At 36.9% G+C, this 23,265-nt stretch overlaps 1 protein-coding gene across 1 annotated transcript in view; it reads right to left on the reverse strand.

Moving 5' to 3' along the window:
* PLCL2 (phospholipase C like 2) overlaps positions 1-23,265 on the reverse strand; it is a 97,550-nt gene that overhangs the window by 30,481 nt on the left and 43,804 nt on the right. The window contains exons 3-4 of the mRNA XM_063409329.1: positions 11,582-14,068; positions 8,000-8,203 (exon numbers count right to left, since the gene is read on the reverse strand). Of these exons, the coding sequence (XP_063265399.1) occupies positions 8,000-8,203; positions 11,582-14,068 (2,691 nt within the window). The remainder of the gene's footprint in view (positions 1-7,999; positions 8,204-11,581; positions 14,069-23,265) is intronic.

Consider the following 23,265-nt stretch of genomic DNA (forward strand, 5'->3'; position numbering starts at 1 on the left):
AGATGCTCCATGACCTTAGTGGCCCTTTGTCTGACTCTTCAGCACATCCATGCCTCCCATGCCCTGGGGAACCCAGGACCAGACACAGCACTGCAGGTGTGGCCTCAGCAGCACTGAACACAGGGGAAGGATCACCTCCCTCCAGCATAACTTATGCTATGATATAATCAAATATTATGTTTCTCTTCAGACTGTAAACCACCGTCCTCTCCAAAAAAAAAAAAAAAAAAAAAAAAGAGGGCAGATGAAATTTCCATTATGTACCTGACAGTGGCAGTTTATCCATTTAAGTGGGAAAAACATAGGAACAGACTTGTGGTTTAATTTTTTCAGCCTACCTGTTCTCTCTCACCTTTTTTTGAAATGTTTTATATTGTAGAAAACACATACATGGTAAACAGTTTTTCTCTTCAGAAAGCAGAAAGAAGCAAGAAAAGATTATGTCATAATACACCGCAGGATCAAAAGATATGAAATCCACTTACCAAAACTAATTCTTGTAGGCCTGAGAAAAAATTGTACATAAGCCATTCTTAAGTCTGCAGTATCCCAAAATAAATTAATTTCCCCAGTTTAAGAAAATTTACCAAAGGAACAAACAGTCCGTAAGCTCTCCATTAAAGAGTCTTCTATTTGTTCTTAATTCCCCATGAGTCAAGTATATGAGAAAGAGTAGGTTGAGGACAGAGTAAATATAATAATCAGCAGCTCTCTTCCAAACTATACATCCGAGGACAATTAACTCTTTCAAATCCAACAGTCACTTCTTTTGCCTTCCTTGCTAATCTGGTTTTTCAGCAAAATTATTTTCATAATTTTAAAACTAAAGCTAATAGAATGAAAAACCATGTGAAAAGTGAACAAGTAAGGGCATGTATATGAAATGAAAATATCCTCTATCTGAGTAACAAGCAAAAATCCATCATCCATGGGAAAAAATTAATAGGTAGTTAATAGGTTATTTCTGAAATGAGAACTGTCAGTAGCAGTTCTAATAGCCACAATTTTTTCACACAGATAGAATCAAAAAAGACAGACACTAAATTTAAAATTTAGAAAGAGAACTCCTATTGGAAACACGGAATACATATGAGAAGTTGCTATGCATGTGACCTATTTTTATGCTGGTCCATAAACATTTCATTGGACTACATTAAAACAGGACAGAAAGCTGCACAAACTCCTCTTCCTAAGTAGCCGTATTATTTTATGCTCTTATGAATACTGAGTCAGCCATTAGACATAATGGGATTAGAGAGAGGATACAAAAAGCTTCAACATTCATGCTCTCAACAAGAAATGCAGAAATCTTGACTTCAGAGAAGCATTAAATTGTCATTATCAGAGCTTTTCAATCAATGCAGAACAGCTCATACTTTACAACATTTGGCACTGGAGTCTTGAGTGCCCAAAATTAGACATTTGCTTTGTGGACTGAAAAAGTCCAGCATAAGCTTAAGGTTATCATCTGCAGCTCTGTTTTTGGAAGCATAATTACAACCTTCCCGCTGTTATAAAACAGGAAAATAAAAAGTGATAATAAGCAGCACAACTCTTTCTGAAGAAACTGTCCAAGCTATTCACTATATTTTCCATTACTGCTTTGTTTTCAGTTTTTGCGACAGACAAACTGATTTACACAATCAGTAAATATTTCAATTCATCTCAAACACCAGGATCTACAATTACTATAATTTATTCAACATGGCAAAAACCATTACCTGGGCTACTTGCAATATTAAATTGCAATGAATGATGTACGTTTTCCCTTAGATCTCTTCACCACCAAACTATATCCATTTATTACCTACATAAAGACAGTTCTACTCTGCAGAGACTGATAATGAAAGTAAGCAATACTGTAGGAAGCCAGAGGCAATAATGGAAACAGTGAGATGCTGTGTGTTATCACAATTTAAATGCTGCATTTGTGTTGCCAGCTCTGAAATTTGCTGTTTTAACACATGTTATAACAACCTACCACTAAGACTGAGAAAGCTGTTGAAAGTCTAAGCAGCTACATACCTCACACCTCGATGATCTTTGCAAATCTGGGGGCAGCATTAATTCATACAGCTTCCAGAGTGCTTAGCTACTTGAGCTAGATCAAAGTTGCAGGAGCTGTACCTACTAATCCACTTACTGGAAAAACACACTCTTAATGCAAAAATCAACAGAAACAACTGGTTTTAACAGTTCTTTTCCTGCTGGAGCACCAGGTTAAGTCCAACATTCACTTAATCTATCAGAAAAGATCTAATAACTTTAAAAGTCTAAAAATTTAATGGTAACTTTATTTTAATATGAGTATTTGAAAGGAAATTTTGCCAAATGCTTTGGAAAATCTAACCAAACTGATCTGCTGTGTCTACATGCTTTTTGATATCAAAGAACTCCAAGGGATTAATGAGCTCTTCATTTTATAAAAGCTGTATTGACTCTTCCCCAACATGACACATTTCTCTATATTTCCTCTAATTTTCTTCTTCAAAACAGTTTCTACCCATTTTCACAGTACAGATGTCAGCCTGTCTGATCTGTAATTTCATCACCTTCTCTGGAAATCTCTTAAAACACTGGTACCACACTAACAACTTTGACAGTCAGTTTCAAGTGAGAGAATACACACAACAATTAGCAGTTTTGATACATTAACTCTTGAGATCTTTCAGAACTCTTAAATTAGGATCTCCTCTTTCTGGTGTATTATTTTCCCAGTCTTTTGACTTTCCTGTGCAATATCTTCTGTCAGCATTTCACTTACAAATGAATTCTCCAGTTAGTCTTTCATAAAGAAGCATTTCATCTGAAACCTTCATCTCTAAAGGTATATGGATACAAAAACTAAGTATTGCAGCTTTGCCTCTTTAGCTGGGGCTTTCTTTTACACATTGATCAACTAGTGATCTTACATAATCTTTGACTTCTTTTTTCAGAAAAGAGGTTACTGTTATTTTTAAGTCTGTGCAGATAATTTTTTAAATTCTTCACTGTCAGTTTTCTTTTATTTCATATTTAACCACGGCAGGTGTAAATGGGGATCCTGTCTTCCCCATTTCCACATGACTCCAGCTGTTTGGAAGATGCCTTCTTTTCATGAGAGCCTCCTCTATTTTGTTCTCCCCAAGTGTTTTTTGATAAGTGGTACATATTTGCTTCCAGCTCCCCAGGTGGTATCTTTAGTGTCTGTGATGTCTGTTCTTTTGACTACTTCTTTTATATTTTTGTTTTGTTTTATGTTGTTTTTTGCTCTCAAGTATAAAAGCAAGGAACACTAGCTTTTCAATCTTCTGTGTGAAGCATTAAGTTCTCTCTTTCATAAGCCAGATAATGCTAAGAGGTAAACTGTAACATGGAACAGCCATGGAGCTCGACTTCAAAGCCATGGGCTCAAGATCAACATCCTGAACCAACCGGGCTCAGAACACAGCTATCATGGTCCATGCCAGTCACATATTCCTCAAGAAAGCCACTACACAGACAAAAAAAATTCAGACAAATCTGAATTTTCTTCAAATGCACAATGCAAGTAGTGAGCACATGTTATCATGTGATTTAAAAGCATGTGATATCCAAAGATTGAGTTCTACTACACCAGATTGGTGACACTGAACTCAGCCTCCTCTGACACAATCAAAAACTGAATATTCAGGCCTGTGCACGAGATGAAGCAACATATTCACTGTTTTAGGAGAGAATTACCAGCATGGGATCCAGTATTTTTTGGTTGCCCCAGAAGTGTGCAGCCTCAAAGGGTAATTTGGGGAAAGAAGGCTTCTCAGCTGAATAACCCTGACACATTAGTAGGCTGGGTTGAAATAGGAAAGTCTTGCTCTACTTGTTCTCTCAAGATACAAATCTATAATCACAGCATGATGACTGTAAACCTCCTTACCATATTTGCACAGTAACTATAATCAAGGATCTACATCAGCAACAGGTTACTAATACAAATTTTATGAGCTAAGTGTAACTCAAAACAGATCTGCTAATCACTCTTTCTTAGGCCCTGTGAAAGAGGCAATGGATACATCCTTTGCCTCCTTCAGAATTATGAGGTTCAATCCAACATTCCCAATAAAGAAATGCTCTACTCAATTAATCTACATTAATATCAAGATGAGTTTTAAAAGTGAAGAATATTCAAGATTTTGAGCAGTAGCTGAAGTATGAGAGGACTACTAACATTTTACCAAATTCTACCAAAACCTTGACAATCAGTTCTTTTCAGATAGGCTTTTAATAAGCCCTATTAGTATCAGTCCAGTCTGTAACTCTACCAGGTATAGTGCCAAACTATCTGCTTTCCAATGTAAAGGACATGCTCAAGTTCAAAATATAGACTATCTTATTTAGTTTATGTCATTGCTGAAATTTCCAACTCTGTAACATGAAGTTAAGTTCTGCATGATTGCACCTGCAATCTGCTGTATTGTGTCAGTAGCTGGAAAGAGCAAAAATAAGGTAACTGGATTTAAGCTTACAACAGCACTGTTCATCCCCAGTGATTTGGTGTTTTCCAATTTAATAGCATCTCTCTATTTTAATATCTCTCATTTTCATTATCTCACAACCCTTATCACCAATTAACAAAGACCTGTTTTCAAGTAATTCCTTAGGGTGTATATACAAAATCTATTTGTCTTGTTTGATTTCATTTAAATCAAATACAGACCTATACCATATTTTATAGACATTCTGAATTACAAAATCACCTCAAAATTAAAAAAAAAAAAATTTAAAAAAACACCCCCTGAAACTGAAAAAAAACCCCCTGGAACTAGCAGCATTGTCTAATTAGGATTTAATAACATCTAATCCTAATTACTGTAGCAGCACTACTTCCTTTCCATGCAGATACAGTTATCTGCCTGTTCTGTGTTAGTTTTTCTCTTAGAAGTAAATGCCTGCCTGCAAAGTTCAGAAAACCTTATCCTCAGCAGATAGGACAATTCATCCTCCACTAAGGGGAAACAGAGACAGTCAAGTTCTCAACAGTATCTGCCTTCATTTGTACAGCCCTCTATATTTTTGCAGTGTTGTTATACTCATCACTGAATAATGCTGCAGACTTAGGGTAAGATAATTTATTTTTCTTGCCATAGTATAACTTTTAAGGTTTACTTACTGTTCACCTGAAAGGTTATAAGACATTAAGAAAACATGCAATGGTGTGGAAGAGGCACTTGCCTTAACTCCAAGCTTCAGTCTGCAGCACTGATCAGTGATGGGTGTGATGACACCAACAGAGTGCATGCTGAAGTATCACATAAAGGAAGCTGAAGTTCATGAACAAGAGGGAAAAATAAAACATTGTTAAACAGTGAAAAGATGGTAGGGTGAAAAATACTCAGGAGCATGGAGAAGCTGAAGAAAAAATACACAGCTTAAACTTTTGCCTTTCTCAAAAAATCCTAGCTAGATTTGATTTTTGTTATCCTGAGAAGATACTCCAGTTCATATAAAATGGATAGGAGGGTTTTTCAACACATGACTAGGACTAGCCTTGATCACTTAACAGCTCCTCCATTAATATAGCAGTGAATGCAAACAATTTAAGAAATCACTATGTGCTATTTTTTTAAAGATAAAAACCCCAAGTATCTACTGATACACTATTTTTTTATCATTTACCTCATTGTTACTTTTAAAAACCCCCATGTTACACAGAAGATACTCTTTCCTTTCCATGTGTCCCGGCAGTATTGCACTTATTTGCAATTATTTCAAGGTGGACTGACTGTCCTGCTGTTAAGGTCTTGCACCCTTTCTCACTTGACAGAGCAACACTGAGTCCTTCAAGCACTCCCAACGTAAACAAATTCTGAATAATTAAAATCTTGAATATTACTTTCTATGCTTATTATCCTTTTATAGAAAAGAGAGCATTTCTGACACATAAGAATCCCTTCATCAGCTAAAAACATCATAAACCTGAAACAATCACACTTTGAGAATGCCATTACATGTGCCACATTGAGAGGACACACAAGGTAGTGACAGCCTAGACACACATTTATGATACCAATCAAGGTTTGTTTCATTAACATTGAACTCTGTTTTTGTTATCCACATGATTTCATACAGTACTTGACACACTGGAAGTTCACAGTTACATAATTCTGGCCTATATTGAGGCCTAAGCCAGCAGAAAGAAATACAAGTAGGTAATCGTTACTTTGACAGTGCATCTACCCTTTCTCAACTCTGCATAAAGAACTCTCATTATTAAGCAGAATTTTACACCCACATATTAATTAATCATGACAAGAATACCCTCAAGTCAAATCTAAAGAGGTAAGATTTGTCCTTTTGAGGGCCCATTATATTAACATACACCAAAATCCTACAAACCCCCCACAATCTATAAAACTCTAAACATCTGCCACTGAACAAATACCAATATAAAAACTAAACAGTGTCACATCTCCTCTCTTTGAGGAAAGGATGACACAAATGTCTCCCACTGTTTCACAATGTGCTTTCAGAAATAAGAGCATGGGAATATGTCTCCCATGGCTGACTTCATCTTCCAGCATACCCTACAGATTTTAATTTCCTAAAATCTTTTGTCAAACTGAACAGAGTATTGGCAAAACCCGAATGTCACAAATTGAAATGCAACTCATTATTTTAACTTATAACTTTTATTTGATTTAAATAACCCTAAATTTACTTATCTTCAATATCATTTAGAGCTAGAAGCACTATCATACTCTTTGTTTGAAATTGAGTATTTATATTTTAGGGACAAGAAGATGGAAAAACACTTCTTTTGCAGTAAAAAAAGTTCTATTACTTTTACATGTATAAGTAAATTATAGATTTCTCAAGTACAGAAATATTCAAATCATTTATAGAGTACAAGATGTTTGTGAACAAAAAACATATGTGAGAGACAAAAAGCAAACCAAACTTAGACGGTAAAGATTTCTGGAGTCACAAGTCACATTTGTTTAAGAGATATTCAAACGAAAAATTTATTCCAGATTTAGGACTAAGATTTTACGTACCTAGAATAGCTGAATAACTAAGAAGCAGCATCACCACATCAGAACAAACTGCAGGCAGAGACATCTCCATCAAGAAAACAGAACCTCTTTACGTGTTGCAGCTGTAATCCCAACAGCCAGGCTTGTTTACATCCTAATTATAGCGATATCCTGCAAGCCACCACTAAGAGGATACACACTATCTTCTTGTAGCTCTGCTATCATTCCAACCAGATTTTGTCATATTTACAGCACCACTGAACAACAAACTCTGCCTAAATTGCTGATTATCAATGAGTGGTTTTTTGACTTTGGTATAGCATAATTCTAAAGCTACTTTTCCTTTAGAAAGCAGTTTGCAAGAAGATATATATGAAACTGGACTACTGGTTTATTTTTCTGCATATTTTTTCTGGCAAGTGACTTGATGGTGCCAGGTGAGGTTTCTCATTTTAGCACACAAAATAATTGCAAAATTATCATCACGCGAAAGAAAACATTAAGTAAATGAATAACAAATCAATTACTCTCTGCCAGATTACTCCAGTGGAAGTAAGGAGGACATTTCAAATCACACTCTTCTGGATCTTTTTTTTCCATATTTCAAATTAATGCAAAGCAGATGTAAATCAGTATTTATTGGTGTATTAGTTCTTCCTTCCTTTTTCTTGCAACATGTTTAATTTCCAGTCTCTAAAGACACAGTTTATGTATTTACAGAAACATAATGTCTGAAATAAACATTGCAGCTGCTTATGTGTGTACCTTCCGAAGTGCACAAACACGTGTTTGCATGTATATTAATAATCTCTACGTTTTGTTCTGTGTGAAAACACTACCAGTTGCTGTACATTCATGGGAATAACTTTCAAGCACAAGTAATGAAGCATGAAATAGGAAGTCACAGGTTAAAATTACTTTTGAAACAGGCATGGCACAGTACATTACATATATATTTAAAAGTCTTTCAAATAGACAGTATAAGACAACCACAAAAAGCTACTCACCATCTCATATGCTGTTACAATCTTTTTCAAGACCTCTGGAACAATCCCTTGGAGCTCCATAGCTGGATACTGATCACTGAGATTCACTACTACCAGGGGTGTATTATCAGGCCCAACCAAGTGCATAGACACTGCCAAAATGCACTGCATAAGATTTGCTACAGGAGAGAGGCCACATAATTCTTTGAACGAAACTACTGCATTCTGCAAAAAGGAAAGAAAGAGTTTCCTCTGCAGTTAAACATGAAATTCAAAGTCTTATTATTTCAGAATAAAATACTTTACTGTTATACTTGAGCTACAATATCGAACTACAATTACAACAGCTTTTCCCTGAAGAACTGGCATTTTCAAAACCAACCAAATTTACACATACATTTTACAAAAAATGTTTAAAATTCAAGGAATGCAGTACATACCACAGGAAAAAAATCTATTTAGAACAAGTATATCTCCTCTCTATCATGGCTAAAATTAACTATGGAAATAAACAGATTCTAAAACAGTGGTTATATACTTTGAAAAATTTTAAGACTTTTTTTTAATGCCACCAAGAGAAAAAAAAATTAGATGCTGAATATCCCAGTTAAGCAAAGTGAAGTAGAAGGAGGAATTCAGCACATTTGTAACTTTAAACATACCTGAACTACAGTCCAGACGTGCTGTGGATCTGCAGGCTCCCATTTGGTGTGACTCACAAACCCAGCACTTCACTATTGATGTATTCCTATCATAGTCACTCTTAAGTGAATTTTTAAAGTACTTTAACTTAAATACTGATTCTGTACCTTTCCATAAGATTTCTTACAGTCATATTTTATATCCAGTATGGTAGAATATAAAGCCATAAGTTTAAACTCGAAGAAAGTTTACAGCACTGGAAATACAGTGTGACTCCAAGTAGCCACTGACATTCCACAATGGGAATACTATCAGCACTGTACAGAATTTAGGATTTTTGTACCAATTGGGAACTGGTGATCTATGGCAGGTCTGGAGTTTGTGTTCCTGTAGGAAATAAAAATAAAAATATGGTATATTTAAGTTACAAATGTGCTCAGTGCTCCTTTCTCTCATGTTGCACCCAGGCAGAGTATCTGGTACAAATTTTCATTTTGATCCAAATCACTTTCCATCTTGCTGGCATGGTAAGACTCATGTGTGGATATGTCTCCTAGAAGGACATAACACCAGCCTTAACTCAAACAGGAATCAAATGTGAAATATTTTGCTGTCCCTTTATCAGACAAAATACCAAACCAGACTTCCAAATATGTATGTACACCATATTCATGCAAAATTATGAACACTAAATTGTATCTACCCAGTCACTTAGAGTGTAGTTTAGTAAATGTCCATGAAACAGAAACTTCTTTTATCAACTGATGTACACTTCAATGACACAATAATTACACAGCTCAAGAGACAGACATTGGGAAGTCCATTCAAAGAGATTTTGCTTGAGATAAGTACCATGGATGCCATTATGAACAACCCTTTTACAGAGAGATTAAGGAGGACCCAGGGATTGTATATATTCATTAATGATGGACAGGACAAGACTAACACGTACTACTGTTATGAATCTTGCCTTTGGACTTCCAACTCTATATCCAAAGACTATTCCTCATACTGTTAAGTAATGTAAACATGTAACATCACATCCAGTTCAAACACCCATATTATACTTTTATCAGTGATTAATACATAACAAGTTATAACATCAGTTTTTGTCATGGTAATATAGGAAGAAACAAAAAAGGCTATTCTTATACAGATTTAAAGAGACTTTTAAACTTGGTGATGCACAATTTCTTTCTTCCTCTTGTTCCATCTCATATTAAAAAAATCAAACTAACCAAGTTTGCCCCTTATAATCTGGCTTCCGAGGATATCATGGTCATAAAACCAATTACAATTTATAACACAAGATTTCAGTAATATAGGAATTAAACAAATCTCACATTCTCTGGCATAAATTGATACTTACTTTAATTGAGTTGTTAATTTGCTTTTATTAGCTGTAAAAACTTAGTTACACAGAATTTAAATGGTGCGCATTATATAATCTGTTAGCAAAGTTAAGAAAAACCAATCTTCCCTCATGTGCCTAAAATAACTTCTCAATAGCGTCTTGAGATAATGATAAATGTAGCTGATAGTACATCTTTCAAACTGACAAAATAAAATACATAAAATGCGTTTTAATATCTCAAGTTCAAAGAAACCCCACTGGAGAGTCTGTTTTCAATTATATCATTATGCTGTGCACACTGTAGCATGCACATTCAAGAGTTTAATGTAGCTACACAAAATTCTGTTTTCACTGCTTCTTCAACTCAGTTCTTCCTTGAAAAGTATCTTAAAATACAGTATTCTTCATATGACAGAATTCTAGCCTTCAATAGGTTAACTACAGGTAAAGTTCATTCTACATGCAGCCTGCAATTTGAAACATTTATGAGTCAAAGTATCATCCCCGTATTTTTTTAATTATCTTTTAAAGGAGCAAATTTATATACCAAGTGGAAAGGGAAAGCTGCATAATTATGTGCTAATTTCTTCTTTCATATAAAATTAGCTTTAAAATTGTATTACTATTAGAATCTCTTTAATATAAGATTATTCATGAAGGAAATTTATATACACTGATGTGCCTTAAAAATCCAGAATCATGTTTCAGACGTTTCCTTTAATCCTTTTTCCCTTAACATTCTATAACACCAAGAGGATTTGATAGGTCCGTCCACTTGAAATGATGATTCTCAATTTTGTTGATCACTGCTAGTATTGCATCAGAAGTTCATAAATAGTTAAAAGTTTTATTAAATGGAATGTAACTTTACAACTCAATTTTACTATATTTCTAAAAGAGGTTATTTACCTGGAATCTCCAAGTAACACATTTTCTGAAGTGAGATCTCTTGGCTTCCATAAAACAAAGCACCTCAGACTGCACTTCTTCCCCAAACTCAATGTGTTTACCAACATGAAATTTAAAGTAGGACAACTTCTTATAGAAGATACCTTCTAATATCTAAGTGTTAATGCCATGTATTTCTAACATAACTAGGAAGAATCATGGAAAGCAAATGGATCTTTCTTTAAAGTACTGCCTTCAATTTGGGACTAAAGAAAAAACATAACTTTGGTGAAACTATGCTAAACATTCTGAGATGTACAAGTGAGGTCTCTGATAAGCACTGAAGTCTCCCTTATCTGTTTCTATCTGTATATTTTTCCCACATTTCTACTTAATTTTATTTAAACTAAAACACTGCCATACTTTCTTCTACTGTATTTCTAATATTCCTTCAAAGACATAGGATGAGTCAACAGGGTTGAGTCCTAGCACTGGAGTCATATTTCCAGTTTACATTCAACAAAATACACGTGTGCATTCAAGGTTGCATCAGTAGACAGTTCACCTAAAAGACTTCTCCGACATGATCCATTCTAAGAGTTGTCCAGAATTAGACTCAAATAGTTCAACATACAGGACACTTAAAAAATCTGGTATTCCATATGCACCATAATACAAAGGTACACATATGAACCAATAAATTGATTATTAAACTGTACCTGCATATTTTCTCTCAAATCCGTAGCATCCCGAATAGGTTGGAGGGCATTCTTGAATACTTCATCTATTGCTTTAATCCATAATGTTCTCATAGAGGCATATTCCCTGGATTTCTTGCCCTTCCTCACAGAGAGGCCCCTCTTATGAGGTTTCCCACCACCCCTTCGATTAGTAATGGCCACATGCACAAACAAGGAGGCGTGAGCTAAGCTTTCACCAGTCAGTGACTGCAGAGGGACGTGCCGGTAACCAGTCTGGAGACACTCAAAGGGAATAGTGTATTGCCCGATAAACTCGTCCCCAATGTAATCATCATCCAGTACTACAAAACGCACCATAGCCAGCTCTGGTAAATTTATTTGAAATTCAAAGCTTTCATCAAAAATTGGATTATCCCCGTTCTGATGCATTGTTTTCGTCCTTTGCTCAGCACAGTCAGCAGGGATTCCATGTATTTCAACATAGACATAAGGATCCACAACATCACCTTTGGCACCTGATCCTTTGGGTTTAGGGAAGTTTTGCCCACTAATGATTTTAATGTGAAGCAGCTGAGGCGAAACTCCAGGCACGGTGTCTTTTGTATTTGCGCTAAAGAAGGAAACTTCTTCTCTCATGATAGCAGGACGAAGGACATAGCCACAGTTTCCATTTTGTCGGAACCAACCAATGTTAAGGTCCATCATTAAGCCAGGCGTTTGGAAGTTCATTGCTACTATCTGACAACCACATTTCCAAAAGTCCTGGGGATTCATATTACTAGAGTCAATCCTCATAGGACTGGGGAAAACCCTTGCGAGAAAACGCTTGTTATAATTTACAAAGTCTCCCGGGTTTTCGTTGGCGTATTTGCTAGCAAGCACTTCGTTAAAAGAGCACACTTCCCAGTACTTCTGGAGCTGAAATGAAACTTGAAACTCTTTGAACTGAACTGATTTACATATGCTTACCAACTCAGAGAGATCTTTGCAGAGCTGGAATCGTTTCCCTGTCACTGAGTTTTGCTGCTCTACCCCCTCTTTTGCCACTCTCTGTGACATTTCTGCTCCTTCGTCTTCATCTGTAACATCTCCCTCCAGTCCCGAACAATTAGCAGAAAGTTTCTTTGCTTTAATTAGTATTTTCCCTTTAAGTGATTCTGGTGATGGAAGGTAAGACTCTTCAATGTTTGGAGACTGCGTATGCAGTTTGTCCCCCAAAATTTTCTTCATGTGTTGTACCATCACTTTCTGCTGCTTAATAGAACAATGATTTTCTAAACACAAAATAAGAGGGTACTCTGAAGCAAAAAAGGCATACTTGTTAATAATGTCAATCACACTACGGAAGACAATTTGTGATGTCATTGTATGCCCCGTGTAAATCACGGGCTCATTATCTGGACCATCCCATACATCCAGTTCAACACTTCGACAACCCATTTTTAGAGCACGAATGTAACCCGTGATGTCGGAAGGCCCTCGAAACTGATCCTCTATCAAGTATGTATTATGAGATGAATTTATAAAATAATGAGATAAAGGTTGTTTCATATCTTGACACACTTTTTTATGCTCTGGATCAAATATGTGGCAGTCTGGTGAAGTAAGGTAATTCGTAAAGCCATCTATAGAAAGACAACCCTTTTCCTGGCCCTCTTTGGCTGGCTCATATTTCTGAATAATTTCAAGGCTTATTTCTTCTGTGACCTGTGCCATACCCTGCTCTGCTTCCAAAAACATCATGAGGTCCTTGGTATCTAGAAACTCTTTATTGCTCGAAAACTGAACTAACAGGAAATAGATTTCAGGTCTGGTACAAAGCTCATGAAAAACTTCAATAAATTCTTCTTTTGTTACTTCAGTACCAGTTTTTTCCCTGGATCTATGTAACTCCTTGAATTTTAATTCAATTTTATTAGTTTTTAAACCAGGGTTTAAGTCTTTTATAAATTGTACAGCATTACATAGGGGTATATGTCCCAAATTATCTACATCTGATTCACTGAACATTTGTGACAGCCACGAAGTCCGCATATTATCTTGAGTAGTTCCTAGCATATCTAGAGTATGTTTTCCATAAGAAATCAGGTATCTTAAGCCAGTAACCCAAATATTTGCAACGTCTGCTGAGTTAGCAACCAGATCTAGTGACTCATAATTTTCACCATATATAATTGAAAATGCACAGTCTTCCGATATCTGGTCATATATCCCATTGCTGCGAAAGATATCTGTATTTTTTCCTGTTCTTACTTCCTTGATTGACTTGATATCAATCTTTGCTTTTTCAGAATCCTTTTTCGAAGGTTCCCAGCGCAGGGACTGCATATCGGCGTCCAGGAGGAAGTACCGGTGATACACCCTGGAGTTGGACCGGACCTTTTTGAGCTCAGAGCCCTCCACCATGGCGTTGATGCAGTCGCTGGCGCTGCTGATCTTCTTCTCTGTGGGCATGCTGCTGAACGACACGGTCTTCTTCCTTTCTCGCTTCTGCTTCGTACCATCCTGGCAAACAAAGGGGCAGGGGGGGAGGAAAAAAAACGATGTATCAGTAGGATTTTGCTCAATGTTGAAATAGGTTTCTAACTACAAGCTGAAAGTTCATCAAGTAGTTCAATAAAGACTGTGTGACGACCACTAAGATGGAAATTCTTACTGGCCTCATCACACTGAAAATACTGGCAATGCCTTAATATTTGCTCTTGCTTCTATAAATAATCTTCCAGAGTTTATTTTTAGTACTTTTGATGGACACAAAATTTTAAAAAAAAACCCCAAGTTTTGAATGCTAACAATATAATAATGCTGTATTATTGCATATATGTACGTGCTTTTTATTTTATGAGTTGTACCCTACAGAGAGAGAACAGGTTCTAAAGTCAAGGCAATAGGAAGCAAGCTTTTCTCTGAGTCCTTATACAGTCCTAGAGATACTTGCCCAACTTGTCAGTAGAGAATATAATGCTTTAATACCATGCTGACAGGGTCCTTGTGAACACCAGAGAAACATTAATACACAATTAATTACATAAAATCCATAGGACATGGTTCTAACTACATAAAATCCATAGGACATGGCCCTAATCTAAGAATACAAGACATTAACAGCACTTCTTTATGCAAAGCTTCCTTCACCAGTGCACCCATCCATGTTCTTCCCACAGACTGCCCACAGCACTCACACATCCTGCCCCTCAGCAGGAAAATATGCAGCCTAAAGGAGCTGTTCTGAAACACAAGAAACTGGACTGGAGCAGATGTAGCTCTGCAAGGTCTGAGCTTCAGAAAATACAGCAGTGACTCAGAAGGGAAATTCTGAGACAGTTAAAGTTCAACTGCTTCCAAAGAACTTTCATGTCATTAGAATGAACTTGAATAGAAGATCTGGTCAGGAAGGGAAGCAAAAGTGATTCACCATTGCTCTTAAAGCAATAAGATAACCCAGAGGTCTTGCTTTTCTAGAGAAAGCTTAGGTGTATAAGGATATATAAGCATCAAAAAAGGAGAAAAGGGTAATTTAGCTACCTTTATTGTACCTATTTGCATTAATTAAAACAAGTGCAAATAAATCAGCAATACATGATGTAAGTATAATCAATTTAATAAAAACTGAATTTAAGAAAGTTGTGTGCTTTCATTATTTTTATTTTCTGAAACTGAAAAATGCTAAGATTCTTTTTCTGAAAGCAATATGTCTTGAGGAGCTTTTAGTCTGAAATAACACTTGCATTAAAAATATTTTTATATTAGCTACCTTAATTAGAAATGTTCTTCTTACAAACCAGCACAGCGTAAATGGCAGAAAGGAAAGTGAAAGAAAACTTTTAACGATTGCTATGCTGAACAGATGTTCAAATAAAAACCATCCATTACAAAATGCATTTTGAGCTCAGTGCACATGTGCTGTATGTTTAACTTCATTAAATTAAAAATGCAGAGTCCTGGTTTTGTAATTCAATTTATAAACATCTGAAAAGTCTTTCATTGAAAACAATGATTAGTAAAGTGAGTAGCCTTAATACTTGCTGTTCCATGTTTGAGAAAATTAATCAACCATACTATTCTTGCACCTTAAATGACAGCAGAATTTGCTTTGTTCAAGTTCTCAAGAGACCAGTAAAAGCGAATAACCCTGCAGAGGACTGTTTTATTTCCAGCTGCAGATCAAACACCTGCAATGGAAACTGCACAGGGCTGACTCTCAGAATCTCATTACATGTAGTTTCGGCATGAGGATTGCTTTCAAACAGCAAATTTCCTTAACTTAAAAATAAAATAAAATAAAATAAAAAAATCAAATGTGATTTTTGTTTAGAGAAGTTTTTGTTCTATTTTTAGCCTAGTTTGTTTGTCCACCTATTTATATCTCCTAACTTGAAAAAGTGGCAAAGGACAGTCCCACATAAATGAGCAATGACATTTCTGCCTGGTACTTCAGGGCTTGGAATTAAGCATTTTGAAACCCTTAATGCTCCAGATTTCTCAGTCACAGACCTGGGAGTGGAATACATTTCTCAAACTGTTCAGTGAGAGGCAGCTGACAGATAACCTCCTGACACCAGACCATCAAGGCCCGGCAAGTATTACCTTGCCTGACCATGATCAGAAGGAAGGTCTACACCTTCCTCTATGATCAGGACTGTATCTGGCCCAAGTCACTGAATCACAAAGGAAAAAAACATCTTCCATTTCTTGACACCATTTGATGTAAACAAGCCCATCTCAAAGCAGTTCCATTGCCAGCTCCAGTTACTGAAACCTTGGAGTTCATGCATGTGGATCAGAGGAACAATTCAATATATCACCTGGTGAAGTAAGGTAAGATTATTTTGCCTGCCTGCCAGACAAATTCGCAGCCAGTTCAGGTGTACTCTTTGTTTTTGCAGGGTGAAGGAGTCTAGCCACTCAGATTATTTACAACACACCAGCACCACAGTGTGAATTACTGTGAAAACATTCCGAGCTCCAGAATACCCCTCATTAGGTTTTGCTTCACCAGAGATCAATAATCCTGAACTACCAGATTGCCTGTGCAATGTCTAGTCTCTGATAGAGACATGGCAGTCATGATCAATCTGCGTGATCAGAGTAACTTCAAGGATCTTTTACCAAAGACACTGCTGAGAAGAATTCACCTGTCTGAAAAGACACAGAAAGGAAACTCTCACTCCACAAGCTGAGAATGCAATTGCATATAGCATGCACAAACTGTGTGAAACTCATTTGTGAGCCTTGGCAATATAGTCTGGCATGGAGGAGGGAGATTTATTCTGCTATAAGATGTGGAGTATTTCACCCCGAAAGTGAGGTGGCATTCACAAACTGGGTCAAGCCTCTCACAGCCTCAGGTCTGCCTTGAATCAAAAAGAATGGCACATCAGAAAACTGCATGTATCTGAAGACACTCAGGAGTGACTTCTTGGCATTCATGAGACTTACAGGGTTCTTGCTGTTCGACATGCTCAAAGTGACACTGACTCTATTGTGCAGATGCATAATTCAGTCAAGGGCAGCAGCTACAATTTTTGTGCTGAAACAACTTTCAGTCATTCTAGGATCCCTCACACAAAGAAGACCATGTCAATCTTCAGTTTATAACATGTGCTGTCACCATTACAGGATTTCCCCTAAAGATTGTCTGTGCTTCATAAGACTTAATCCCTGACACCAGGACAACCACACCACCAATACATTTCCTTATACTATTCATGCCCCAGCCATGGTCATCTGCAAGATGTTTTGAAGAATAGACAAGACCACAGATAAAGCTGTTTTGGAACATTGCTCATAGCCACTACAAGCAACCACACAAAGAGTTTAGTTTATCCAAGAGTTCCTAGCAACAGAAAGCAAAGCATCTAGCAGTTTAAAAAACAGAAATAATCGCAGCTGTCACCTGTGGCACTTAAGAGACAGAGACAGCTGGAGAAAATGGATTAAAAGCACAAGAAGGGAAAAATGTATCCATGATAATTTTTTTTACTCCTCTCAAGGTACCAACAAAGAAATAGCTGTGTGACTAAGACAGTACTATCTACTAAATAGAATTCTGGATAGAACAGAGAATCTTGAATCAGACATTGAGAGAGATGCACATCATTCCTGAACTGCAGTAGTTTTAGTTTATGCAATTTTACAATAAAATTACTTAAAAGGCGGTTCCAATATCTACTGGTACTGACAGGGACAGCAGTAGAATTCAGAGATTTGATAATGTAATAAATCAGGATGACAGAGGAAAGGATGAATAGTGTAAAGTTTGAAAACATCTCCTAAAGGGAAGGAAGCAGAGAGTGAACTTTATGACCTAAAGAGTGAATCATGCCCCAGAAGCAGTACTTGAAAAACATTTAAACATCGAGCTGCCAAGATGTTTAGGTACCACTTGGTCCAGTGGAATTAAGAACACTTACAGCCCAGGGCAGGAGTTTGTCACCCCCTCAAAGTGACAAGCGTGGGGCTGCAGCCAGAGCACAGTGCAGGGCACTCCTTCCACCTGCCAATACAGAATGGTCCTCACACTGGCCCATGCAATCTTTGGAGATGGGTGCCTGTGATCCTGCCTCTCTCCATGACTAAAGCCACCTGCAGCTTTGAGGTGGTCCTTCCTCGACTGGAAAATCCAGGCCTCTACATGCATTTAGGCCATTAAAATGCTCTTTTTAGAACAGAGGACTTCAAACAGAAAAGACAATGGTAACAAGAGGAAGTGGCACAATGACACATTTCTAGAGCACTCGTCTGGGAAGTGAAAGTCCCCGACTTAATAAAATATAAACATTTCACTTGGTGACCCTGAATGCAAAATTTAGTCCATGGAGCAAGGACCTAAACACCGAATTTTGTTCTCTCAATATGCTCCTCCCCAGGTCCTGCTGCTACTTGTTTGTGATCTAAGCATAAAGAATTTCCCTTCATGTTTATATGACAAGAGGTTCACCAAAGCATGGAAGGCAGCTCCATCCTAGTTTTGAGGGCATGTGGCTGAGCACTCCAAGATGCCCAGGCAGAGGGACCAGAGCCCAGCCACTCCACAAGAAGGTGAGTGCTCTGCCAGCCAAGTGATCATGTAAGAGACAAGAACACAAAACACATCCCCTGAAGTGCAGCACCTCGCTGCAGGCTTTTTGCTTGCCAAGGGCTGAGCTTTGACAACCTCTGAGAAAACCCACACACCTTGAGGCAATGATGGTACACAGTTTGTAGGAGCTAGAGTCCCAAGAAAGCCTACTTAGTTCATCCCAAACAGGCTTAGGAACACGATAAATGTGAGCCATTCAGCCTAGCAAGGTCTGTCCAGAGGTGTAGTAATAAGATTGCAATCATGTACAGTGTCTCAAGAGCTTTCAAATATCAATTATATTTTTTTTCTGCATATGAGTTCTGAATTAAGCGGCATGCCTGTGAACCTGAAGGCCAGTGGTGTGCCAATACTCTGAGCAATTACAGATGAGTAGGTAAGAAGAAAGGCCAGACATAAGTTTGGCAATTTTAATTTTAATCACATTATGCCGGTATTTCAGGTAATATCGTATGAAAGCTGTTTGAGATGTAATTTAATGTACATCTGTAGCCAACAGTTTCAGTAAAATTCAATACTTTATGATGAGAACAGGTAGCCTGATGATCTAATTAATGAACACAGAGTGAACTACCCTTCTGACACTATACAACTCATTAATGCCTTTTTTTTATAGTAGATGTGATACTTATGTAGCAAATTTGAGTACAAGACCTGCCTGTTTTCATCAAATGCAATTCAGCAGTAATTGTGAAATCACCTAGCTTGAAGACATGATATATAACAAGTCTATTTCAGGAAGTGGTAAGTTAAAAAAAAAATTACAATTGATCCTTTGTGTATTTAATTAAGATTCTTAAGCATTTTTCTTCAAAACAAAAAATTTGAAATCTATAGATTTTCTTCATACTTAAGGAAGCATATCTATACATAGTTAAGTTTACTTCAAAGGAAAAAACTACATCTTTAAGTTAATACTTTAAAATATTATTCTTTAACTGATTTTGTTAAAAGTATTATAGTATCAGTAACTTGTTCTTTTCTGAAGTTCTACCTGTGGTTTTAGAGATATAAACGCTAGTGTAGATGAGCAAATGAGCTACAAAAGCAATGTCAATGTCATATCATCTTTATCTCTATAAATATTTTTTAGCACAAAAATATTTAGGATTTTCTTTGAAAAAAACACCTGTAACTGAAACAGCAATAATGAACAGGACCACTTGCTTTTGCAAATGCATACAAAAAAAATCATATTATGTACAGTTTACCTGTGCACAGCTGCCAACTCATTCTGCAACACAGAATGCGACGTTATAAAAGAAGCTAAGCAAGTTTTTGTGTAAAAGAGGCAGTAGGAAAAAAGGAAGGAAAATATCAGGTAACAAATCAGCAATGTTTCATCTTTGGTACACAAAATTCAGCACTGCTTTCAAAAGTTACACGCAGTTAAAGACAGAGTGAGAGTCTTCTTTGGAAGAGTGTGGGGGAAAAGGGAGAAAAGAGCTGGGAAGAGGAAGGAGAGAGGTGGTGATGCAGAAAAGGCACTTCACCATCAGGAGCCATGTCCCCAAAGGCAAGAGCTTGGAGCTCTACATCCTTGTCCTCGATGCACCCTCTCAGCCTAATTCTCCTGGATTCAACAACTCAGCAGAAGAATCTGCTGACAGCCACTACTCAGCCCCTCTCTCCCAGCCAAGCATCCTCTCTTCCTAGTCAGCATCTTCTAATTTGCCATTCTTCCTAACACAGTGACCCGGATTCACAAAAAGGCACGCGCTTTTCAGCGCTGTCACACAGCTGCCCAAAGCTTCCAGAGCGTGTGGAAACCAAAACAGGAAAACACTCTCCAAGCAATCAGCAGTTCTGCTGACAGCATCCCAAACACTTCACAAGTGGCACGTGTTAAATCAGACTGTGTCCAACAGTTTCTGTAGCCACTGTTTGACTGCACGCAGCAGTTGCATGTCAAACAAAGCAGAGTCCTCGACTGAAATAACAACTATCTGAGGAGAGACAAAACAGCAGCTATTTAGAAAACACAAGTCTTCCCACTTGTTGTGAATCACAGTATTTGTGCTCAGCATTTAAATATTTCCCAAAAAATATGCATGACATATCTTCACAGTTGTTCACAGAAACCTTTTAAGAGGAACATATTTTTCAAATGTGTGGAAGGTTGACCCCAGCCAGAGCCAGTTACACAATGTTATAAATAACAATGAGGAGGAATGAAAATATGAATTGTTGAATAAGTAACAGTTCCAGGTTTGTTTTTTACTAAAAGAATTCTGTGATTAAAGGAACATGGACACAGGTATTCAATATTCAAACAAAAATGACCTATATTATTTCAGATGAGCAAACTGTATGGTTCATGATACAGTTAAACCAACTCCCTCTTCAACTCCTCTTCAAAACATTAATTTTCTGTCCTGTCTCTTCCTCCTCCTGCCCCAGTTGCATCTCCCTTCTCCCCACTTCAGCTCCTCAGGCCCTCATTATCAGCTGTCTGACACACACTAAGTTAATTTACCTCACTACCTCAGGAAACAAAAAATCTATTTTCTTCCAAATTAGTTTTCTGCAATTTTAGTGAGCTAAAACAATTTTCCATGTGACCAACTAAGTATCAGAGGTGGTTCAAAATAACCACCAGAAGCAAGGAACCAATAAAAATAGGAGAAAAGAACAGAATCACTCGCTTTTATCAAGAGATTAATTCAATTAAAATCAATGTAGTTGAAACTGTTCTGTTGAAATCTGATCCCACACGAACTAACAATAGAGTTTTATGTCATTAGGGTCTGTGGTGGACTCGATAATCTTAAAGGTCTTTTCCAATGTATTAGGGAATTCTATTAGGGAAAACAAAATCTCTCATCTTGGTCCACCTCACAATTTGACAAATACATAAAACATAAAGGCAAGCTACAAGACAGAACTGCCAACATCATAAAATAACAGAATTGAGGTTCTCGGGTTCTTGGGTCCATTTTGTTCTGCCTCATTTCATGAGAACAGGACATCAGAAAATTTATGATTCTATGATATGAGAGAGATCACTTTCACACTGCCTGTTAGAAAGAGCAGAGAAAAACAGTAGCCTGTGTTGGCCTTGTTGCTGTTATAGCAGCAACTTGAATCAAAAGACTGCAACAAACCAGAAAATAACAGGATATGATTTTGCAAATAGAGTCTAGACTAAAGGCTTTCTTTGCACAACTTTCTACAGAAGAGCTTATTTAGTCATTTGATCAGCTTACCAAGAGTAAAGAAATCATCTTTTAATATGTTTTTTATGTTGCTGTCTCAAGTATCCTCAGGTTTTTCATTATTCAAGTGCTCTCACAGGATGTCACAGGGGAGCTTTCCCTGTGCTCCATGGCACAGATACAGATTCACAGAATATTCTGAGTTGGAAGGGACCCACAAGGCTAAAATCCAACTTTGTGGACTTTTTCTACAAAGATACTGAAGACATCCACAGGCATGATGCCGCTGGCTCCCCTCTCACTTGGCTCCTACATAAAACCACTCCATATTCTTTTGAAGAGAAATTAAACAATCTGATATTGCCTATTCTGCTGAAAACAAAGGACCTGAAGCCACTTTTACTATGTTTGATTTTGACCTAAATTTTTAAAAGTCTGTGGCAACTAAGACTTCCACATTCTGCAGTTTAATGCTTCCATGTATGCTTGCATTCTAGCAGCAATTGCCAGGACACACCATTCTAGGATTTTATCTTTATTTCTGTCATTTTATAGCATAACGTTATAATTTAATTATATTACACTGTGTATGACATTATAATTCTATAATACCTTATTATATATGTAGTATTGTATCTGAACATTAAAACACAGAAGCAAATCCAAAATTCGAACACCATTGAGGCACTCTTTCTTGTATGAGTTCATCTGCATATTTATGAAATTAAAATAAAGGGTCGTTTGGTTTCAGGGCTTAATTTACAATACAGACTAGCAGGGGAAAGGAGGGCGAAAAAAGTTTCATCTGAAAAGAAAATAAATAAGAAGCATTTAAGGAAACAAGCCAGACTGCTGTGAGCACTGAGAGAGCCAAAGCCTGAGTTATGCTTGGCATGAATATCTCAGTTCTTAGTGTTACTGAGTAGTTACAGTTCAGACTTCTGGGGAGCATTTCAATGGAGCAAAAAGAGGTCTCCCATTCTCACAGACTCAGTAAAAGCAAAACATGCATATTTCAGATCCAAACAACCAAAATCTTAACCAAATCCATACAAACTGCAATAATTATTTATGAAAAAAACAGCAGTTATTAAGTATTGAGTCTTAAACTGAGGAAACTGCACTGACAGGAAGCTGTTAAAAATTGCCTGATGGCATGAAGTTTTAACCCTAGGTAAGTAAGTAGAGTGGTTTAGATTCCTAATTTCTTACGTACTTTAAGAAATTGTATCTAAATTATGACTAACAGGTCATTTTAACTGCTACAGAGAAACAAACGTATGTTTATAATAACATTTCTTTTTTCTGCCAGCAATTATCAGAAAAAGTAATGGAAGATACAGATGCTTTTAGCTTGAATAACTGCAGATGACAAAGTTGCTGCATGTAAGGGTACTAAAGGATTTGAAATTGGCTCAACAAAAAGGTTCAACAAGGTTTCAGCACAGCTCAGGAGGGAAAAATGC

This window comes from Prinia subflava, chromosome 1 (genome assembly GCF_021018805.1).
Source record: "Prinia subflava isolate CZ2003 ecotype Zambia chromosome 1, Cam_Psub_1.2, whole genome shotgun sequence".
NCBI lineage: Eukaryota > Metazoa > Chordata > Aves > Passeriformes > Cisticolidae > Prinia > Prinia subflava.